At 41.6% G+C, this 8,957-nt stretch overlaps 1 protein-coding gene across 1 annotated transcript in view; it reads left to right on the top strand.

Moving 5' to 3' along the window:
• Window positions 1–879: 879 nt before the first annotated feature.
• LOC100026609 (ectonucleotide pyrophosphatase/phosphodiesterase family member 7-like) overlaps window positions 880–8,957 on the top strand; it is a 45,861-nt gene continuing 37,783 nt past the window's right edge. The window contains exon 1 of the mRNA XM_001377121.4: window positions 880–1,129. Within this exon, the coding sequence (XP_001377158.4) occupies window positions 880–1,129 (250 nt within the window). The remainder of the gene's footprint in view (window positions 1,130–8,957) is intronic.

The following is an 8,957-nucleotide window of genomic DNA, read 5'->3' as shown; positions in this document are numbered from 1 at the left end:
CAGCCTCACTTCATTTGTTGTTGTGTCATTGTCATGTCTGATTCTTTGTGACCCTATTTGGGGTGTTCTTGACAAAGGTACTGGACTAGTTTGCCATATCCTTCTTCAGATCATTTCACAGATGAGGAAACCAAGGAAAACAGGGTAAAGTGAATTCATGAAGATGGAGTCTTCTGACTCCAGGCATGGCACTCTATTCACTGTACCACCTAGTTGCCAAGCCTCACCTCTACCTTTTGGCATTTCTGGCTTCCGACAGTACAGAATACAAGTTTCACCACCTCTAGGAAGCCTTTCCTGATTCTCCCAGTTGTCAAGATCTTCATCTTCTTCAAATTTCTTTGTAGCTCTGCCAAAGAGAAATAAGTCCTGGTGTCACCTGGTACTTCTTTCTGCCAAAGAGGAAGCCCCTGGGCTAAGGAATATCTCATGTTAGTTTCTCTTAGCAGAGCTTGTTATCTGGTTGGTATTCAGGATATAGCTTTGTATTTATTTATCCATATATATTATATCCTTAAGGAAAATATAAGTTCACTAGGGTCAGAGATTATTTCATTTTTGGGTCTTGTATTACTGGTTCCTAGCACAGTTCCTGACACAGAGGAGGCACTTAATAAATATTTATTGAATTGAACTAGTGAGATATAAATTAGCAAAGGTTTATGGTATTTGCTTTGACCTATAGCATAATCATGGAATCATTGATTCTTTTCCTAATGAGAACATTTTTAAATGTTTTGTTATTCTCTGGGTGTTTCTAATTCTAGAACAAAGCTAATGCAACATTATCAGCCTGGACTTTGTTCAACTTCAGATAAAAAAACGGGGAAGATGAAAATATTAGTGCCAACGCTATCATTGTGCCTAAGTTCTCAAACCATGGAGGTTCTCAGATGCCTTGCCTTCCTGCTTATCCTACTGAACCATGCCACTTGCCATCCTGTCCCCAGAACAAAAGGGAGTTTTAATAAGCTGCTGGTGATTTCCTTCGATGGGTTTCGCTGGAACTATGACCAGGATGTTGACACACCTAATATGGATCGCCTTGTAAGGGAGGGAGTGAAGGCCAAGTATCTCACTCCACCATTTGTCACCATGACATCTCCATCCCATTTTACCACCATCACTGGTAAGTTCTGATCCTTCAGCCAGGGGAGACTTTTTTTAAGTAAATGGAACCCCAGGACCTGTGTTAATATTCTTCTTCCTGATTTCCAGGCCTTTTTCAGTCATGTCTGACTCTTTATGATCCTATTTGGGGTTTTCTTGGCAAAGATTCTGGAGTAGCTTGCAATTTCCTTCTTCAGCTCATTTTCCAGATGAGGAAACTAAGACAAACAGAGTTAAATGACTTGTTTAGGGTCACACAACTAGTAAGTGTTTCAGGCCAGATGTGAACTCAAGAAGATGAGTCTTTCTGGACTCCATGCCATGCACTCTACTTACTGTGCCTCCTACCTGCCCTCTCCTTCCTGATTCAATTCCCAGAAATCTATAGTGCTAGAGGACCATGGTGGCCTGCTCATCTCAAGGGTATTGCTACAGCTTAATTGAATATTTACCTTGGCAAGTATGAGATGGCATTGCTGATCCTAACACTCAATGTGTATATGTCACTGTTGTGAGGGACACATAAACAAGAGACTGGAGTTCATAGGATCCTACGCTTAGAATAGGAGGGAGTCTTAGTAGCCAATCGCCTTCGTTTATAGATGAGGAAACTGAGGACAAGAGAAGTTAATTAAGTTACCCACAGTCCCATAAGTAGTATCAGAGGGGACAATGGAACTCGAGATCTCTGATTTCTGGACCCAATGCCCTTTCCATTGTAGTATACAAATCCCTTAGATATCTAATGCACTGCTGCTATTGAAATATCCTTCATCTCTACTCATCTGGCTAACGCTCTAGTTCAAGCCCTTATCGCCTCTCTTCTGGACTATGGTGATCGTCCTCTAACTGTTCTGTGTGCCTCTCCTCCCACCTCCTCCATCGGATCCTTCATACAACTACAGAGACACAAGATCTGGCCCTGTCACTCTCATACTGAGCAGTCTGGAGTGGCTCCTTGTTGTTTCTAGGGTAAAATACAGGTGCCTCAGCCTCAGCTTCAAAGCCTTGAAGAGATGGCTCCAACTAGGACTTCATGCACTCTGTCTTCCAGCTGGACCAAATTGTCCCCTAAAAACCTCAGTCTCCTGCCTCTATGTAGTTGCACTGTTTATCCTCCGTGCCTGGAATACACACTCAATTCCAGTCACCTTCTCTGCTCCCCTTTTCTTCAAGGCTCAGTTCAGGTGCCACCACCTTCCAGAAGGATTCCCTTATGCCTCCAGGAATTAACCTGCTCTCTTCCCTCAGTACCACAGTATGTATTCATGTGTGCATGTTATATCACACATACCCCGACCAGCAAAAGCTAAGCTCCTTGAGGGCAGGGATGGCTTTGTTTACATCTTTGTGCCCCTTGCATCTAGCATAAGAGCTAATAACAGCAAACAGTAATATAGTGGTTACTATGTGCCAGGCACTGTGCTAAGTGCTTTACAAATATTATCTCATTTGATCCCCACAACAGTGAGAAGTAAATGCAATTATTATCCCCATTTTACAAAGGAGCAAATTGAGGTAAACAGGAGTTAAGTGACTTGTCCAGCATCATACAACTGGTAAGTGTCTGAGGCCACTGAGGTCTTTCTGACTCTAGATCCAACACTTCTCCACCTAGCATCTAGCATAGTCCCTTGTGCTTAACAAAGGTTTGTTAGAGTGAATTGAAGAAATCTTTGGGGAACATGAAGACTCACCCTGAGCCAAAAGAATAGGAGTCGAACCATGCACAATTCAATACAATACCAGGTACTCATAAAGCTAAGGGTGCCTCTTTATTACACCAGGAATTGCCTACCTCAGGCAAATGTACCGAACTCTAAGCTGTTCTTTGAAGAAGAAAAAAACAAATAAAAACTATATCCCTGGATGAGCTATGTGACTGCAAAAATAGACCCAGAGGGCTCCGTAAGGCAAGTTATAAGAGATCTTCCTCCAGGAATTACAAAAGAATAACCAAAGGAGAGTTCATTGTCTGAAGAAGTCTGCAAGGAAGCCATTTGTAAAGCCAAGGAAATGTTTGTTGAGTAGGAGTCTTATATAAGTAAAGTTTTCTAGGAAGAAAATGAAGTTCTTTTCAGTATTGCATCAAGTCTTTCAAGTTTTCAGTGGCTATTTGGGACACTGAAGTAGTAACTTACTGAAAAACCCTTTCATGGAGAGAAAATTAATGCTATTTCCCAAAGGGTTGAACTTGGGCTTGAGTAGAAAATGACACCTGCAGAGAATTTGGATGTCTGGGAGGAAAGAATGTGCTAGGCACCAACATTAAAAAGTAAGCTTGCCTCTTGGTGCCATCCCCTGAAATTTTCCACTGGGAAGAAAAATAGCACATGGCAAAGAAAAATCAAGAATTTGCCCTAATGGAAAGAAATGCCTGCTGTTCCTCTAACCCCAAACAGCCTTTGGTTTAAATGAAGGGAAGGCCTAAAGAGAAGCAGCAAGCTCTAGAGGAAAGAGAACTTGCCATGGCAGAAAGGCGTGAGGTTCAAGTCCTTCCTTTAACATAGATTAAATGTTTGACCCCTGGCAAGTCACTTTGTTTGGCAGTGCCCTCCAACAGGCTAAGGACTGAAGGAGCTACTGAGGTGCACACCAGTGTTGAAGGAGAAACACACTCAAGTTTAGAGCAACCAAAGAATGGGAGACAAGCTCCATTCAATCCAGAAATAAGAAAAGAATTTTATTAGGCGAGGAAGTAGTTTGGGGTGGTATAATAGCCTAATAGCTGATGGAATAGTCTGGGGTCTAATCATGTAGCCTTAGGACTGATGAACAAGCCCAGGGGCTAGTAGAGTAGTCTCTCTAGAGCTGATGGAATAGCAGCTCTCCAGGCAAGGAAGAGCATATCTCTGAGTATGGAGTATCCGCTCTGCTGTAGAGTGGCAGCTTCATGTATGGAGTAGCAGCTTCCACTGAAGAGGGACAGCTTCCACCACAGAATAGCAGCTTCCACACTCTGTGGATCAGGGCTGATATATGTATTAGGGTCTAGAAGCTTGTCATCTCCCATTCCAGAGAAATCTTTACCTTTCCTGAAAACTCTGGAAGGTGGATGTGGCCAAATTCCAGTGGAGGTGAGTTTGGGGTTTGAAGTCATAGGGAATAAGGAGCATGTGAAAGTTTGGGGGCTCCTTCTGGAATGCCAGAGTCTCCAGGGTGCAGGTCCCCCGTTCCCCATGGTCCACTTGGTCATCATTTGTCAATGTGGGAGAGGTCTCGCTGTCCTTCTGGAATGAGAATCTGGGAAGGTGGGAAGCACTACGTTGAAGCACCACTAGAGATAATTAATTATGTCTTGCAGTTCCAATCAAAGTAATTAGTAAAAACAGATAAAGCACAAAGCTGATGCCCAGTATAGAATATTACAGATCCAGGCCAATGAATTGGGAAATGATCAATCTGCGATTCATGCTTGACTATTGCTAAAACTACAGTTTTGCAGTTGATGTTTACCTAGTACTAACTGAGGAGAAATACAAGATTTCAGAGTATGAGGGTCCCATTCCTATTCACCCTTCACTGCCTACTGTCTGCCCCATCACTAGCATGGTCCCCATTTGTGGAGGGAGCTTCCACACTGGGCTCCATGTTGGTGGGAGTTCAGGGAGTGTCCATGCCTGGATCCCCACACTGATTAAATTACAGCTCTTCCCCTCCTTCCACCTCCATTCTCAGATTCCTCCCGGGCTCCAAAGCCCACAAGTGGATATTATTAATACATTCCAATAATGAAACTACGGCCATCCCAGCCTTATCAGAATTCACTGCTATTTGTCTTCATGAACAGGACTAAAGCCAACCTCTGTCTGACCCTAATGTGAAAAAGAATAATCTGTAATAGGAAAAATAATGGATAAAAATTGGCACTGTCAGTACCCTAAGACCTAGTCCTATGCCAGAGGACAGGTTTGACACAGACAATGATAAAACTGGCTCTCGGCTCTCAATTACTAATTAACCATTTTCCTTGCAAATACCTTCTGTCAGTTTTAAAGAGAAAAAAAAAGAAAGCTGATAAGGAAGAGAACTTCACCATATTGGTTCACATTTATCAGCATACACGAGATAAACAGCACTAATAAAAGACCTTTTCCGGTACACCAGAAGCCAAGTAGTCTAGTATCCAAATGATCCCTAAAGCCCATTCCCCAAATATTCTAGGCTAGAAAATGAGGCTGGGTTTGTCATCTTCCCAAGGGACAGTGGAGCCTTCTGAACAAGAGTCTGTGCAGTGCAATGATCTAGAACTGAGTTCTTAGCCATTGGTGCATGCTGGGGTCCATAGGCACTCTGGTCAAACCTGTGAGCCCCTTCCCAAAATGATGTTTTTAAATGCATAAAATAAAATGCAAGGACTACAAAGGAAGCCAAAGATTAGTGAAAACAAAGATGTAATTTTTCCCATCCACATTCACGGGCCCCATGAAATTGACCCCAAGGGCCTGTGAACTCCAAGTTAAGAATTCCTGATCTAGCCAAACTAGGTGCATCCGCAAAACCGGCCCTTCCTAAATCTAGTTCAGATAAGCCGCAGCTGGAATCCAGACCCAGTTAAACACATGCCAGAGGCCCAGGAATAGTTCAAAGGCTTCAGAGCAGGTCAAACCCAAACCTAAGGAGATAGTTCTCTTCTAACCCAAACCAGCTTTTGCTTTTATAACTACAAAGTTCACAAACCTTGCAGAGATTTAGGTCATAAATAGGCAGGTGCCTGTTTTTCAGAACGTTTGTACCTATTATTTTCTCATTTTAATTTTGCAGTGATCTTGCAGAAGTAAAATAAGACTTTAATGTCTCCATTTGTACATAGGGAAACTGAGGCAGTGAAGTGTAATACTTTGTCCAATGCTATGAATCATTAATGATAAGACTAAAAGTCAAGTCCTCTGACTTCTTAGCCAAAGTTCATCCCATTAGAGCAAATGTTTGCTTTCTTTTTAAAACCTTACTTTCTCTCTTAGTAACAACTTAAGACAGAAGAGCAAGTACTAGGCAATACGATTAAGTGACTTGCCCAGGGTCACATAGCTAGAAAGTGTTTGAAGCCAAATTTGAACCCAGGACTCCTGGATTCCAAGCCTGGTACTCTATCCATTGTGTCACCTCCTAACCCTATTTCAATATAACTGACTTTCCTTGGAATCCCATGTATTTTATTTTATGCCTTTAAAAACATTATTCTGAAAAGGGGCTGACAGGCTTCACCAAACTGCCCAAGTGGTCCATGGTATTAAGCAGCCTGAGACCATTTCCTAGGGCTCATTGTCTGAGATGGCAGACCATGTACCCTCCTCCAACATGACAGTTGAGAGGATTTTAACAATCCCTGAAGAAATGGGCTTCAAGCTCAGTGTCAAATTAAAACCCAGAAACCATGTCTTTCTATTCATTGGGAGACAGCTCAGGACCATATCCAAAGAGAGAAAGCTGTTATGCATAACAAATAGCAGGGGCAGCCAGGTTGCTCAGCAGATAGAGCATCAATTTGGCATCAGGAGGACCTGGGTTCAAATTTGACCTCAGATGTTTCCTAGCCACAGGGCAAGTCATTTAACCCCATTTCCCTAGCCCTTGCCCTTTTGTCTTAGAACTGTTACTAGGACAGAGAGTAAAGATTCTAAAAAATAAATAAGATAGCAACCTATCATATTCATATGCCTTAATGTGAGAAGTAATAAAATGTAATAGGATAGGAGGGGAGGTGTAGTCAGATCTGCAAAATCATTGAAATGGATAATTTCCAGCAAGGAAATTCTCTGTCAATGTAAGTGGGCACCCACTTGGGGGGGGGGGTCTGTGTGTATCTGTGTGTGTACATATATATGAGACATATATTACATATATATATATATATGAGTTGTCTGGGGACACTGAGAGGTTATTTAATTCAGCCAGTGACACACAGGCAGTATATGTCAGAAGTAACACTTGAAAACAATCCTTCCCAACTCCACGGCTGACTTTCTATCTATTCCCCTATTTGAAATAAAAATCAGTATTACTACAAAAGAATAACATATTAGATTCTTCTCGATCACTAATACCTGAGTGTGATTTGGTTTTTGATATCCAACTGAAATAATGTCAAAGGGGAAATGAGACTCGGGATGGAGGAAGAAGGCAGGATGCTGCTAACAGAGGGTCATCACAGGACACTGGGTATCCAGAAGTGAGGAAATGGAGTAGCAGCAGGAGTGAGTGTCGGACATTTGAAAGGGGCAAAAGGTAATGAAAACTAACCCCCAACTTCACACTTTTAACTGATTATCCCTGCCTTGCCACAGGACTTGCACAGGACTGAACACAGCATTTATGATCTAAACTTCAGGAGCATTTTACTTGATCCCAAGAATGGTCCAATGGTCCAATGGATATTTAATATCGACTGCTTGTAGTGCACAAGTCTCCACACGGGGCATACTTACCCAAACCCATTGGCTACCTTAAAGAAAGGTCTAGGAAACTTGCCCTCTCTGCAACACAGCTCCCTCCAATCTTCTGGAGAGTTGTCTAAATTCCCTTCAGGTCTCTCTAGAGAGAGAAGCAATCCTCTATGGGTTAGCAACCCATTTTCCTAGCTTAATATCTTTCTAGTCTGTCTCTGCCTCCCTCCCTCTCTTTCCTGAAATGCTGTAGTTACTGCTCCATCACTGGTAATGACAATGAACATTTTTGCAATCTCAGTTTTTATTATAAAGTGATTGAAGAGCAGTAAGGATAAGTTATGCCATTGAAACTAAGGAAATCCTATCGAGCAAATGGTGTGTGGATAGAAAGTTTTATTGTAGCAGCCTGTATTTTTCTCCCCCAATGAATCAGTCAAAAATAAGAAGCTATCACCTCCCCGTTTTGGACAAAAGCTCTCAAAAGTATAGCCGATGATATTATAATTTTACCAGTGACAATTTCAGCTCCAGCTGAATAGATGAGATGCCCCAGAGGTGAAAAGGGGAATATTACATAACTAGACAAGGGCCAAGAGTAATAAAAGTAAGATCCTCTCTATCCAGATTCAGCTTGTTTCAATTTCATATAATTTCAACTTGCTTGGGATGACATATCTGTAGGAAAAAAGTGGCTCCTAGTGGCCAGGTGTTCAGTCATTCCCAATTGCTCTGAGTCTTTCCCAAAACAAGGAAGGACAAACACTTGGAATGAAGAAGGGTCTGACTCCTAGGATCTTTTCATATTTTTGGTCTGTCTCTGTTTCTGTATCTCTTTTCCTATACCTGTTTCTCTTTAGAGAACTGTTTTTTCCTGAGTCACCAGTGATACCAAACTACCTATACCATTGGTGACAGTTTAGTGTTCTGATTCAGAGAGTTAGAAGCCATTTCCCTCCATAATTTCAATTTTTTTAAAAATGGAAATATCTCCAACAAGATCAAAGAAAGAAAAAAAGCAAGTATAATGGTTGATTCTCGTTGTTTGTAAGTTCTATATTTGTGAATTCATCTACTTACTCAAATTTATTTGTAACCCCAGAATCAATACTCATAGCACTTTTATGGTCATTTGGGAATATGTCAAGAGTTACGAAAAATTTGAGTTGCTAGACTTGCACGTTTCCATCAGAGGTCAAACAAGGCCATGCTCTGCACTCTTATTTCACCTCAATGATGTAAACAAATGTCCTTTTAGCAGTCTTTTTGGTGCCACATTTTTTGCATTTTTGTTCTTATTAGTGATTTCTCTGTTTAAATGGCTTTCAAGCATGCTGCTGAAGTGCTCTCTGGTGGTCCTATGCACAAGAAGATGAGCCTTATAAAGAAAATGCATGTGTTAGCTTAAGTTTTGTTCAGTGATAGTGTTATAGTGCCATTGGTCGTGAATCCAATGGTAAT

Source organism: Monodelphis domestica, chromosome 7 (assembly GCF_027887165.1).
Source record: "Monodelphis domestica isolate mMonDom1 chromosome 7, mMonDom1.pri, whole genome shotgun sequence".
NCBI lineage: Eukaryota > Metazoa > Chordata > Mammalia > Didelphimorphia > Didelphidae > Monodelphis > Monodelphis domestica.
Note: the sequence above shows the minus strand (reverse complement) of the source record. Positions and strands in the feature narration are given on the sequence as shown.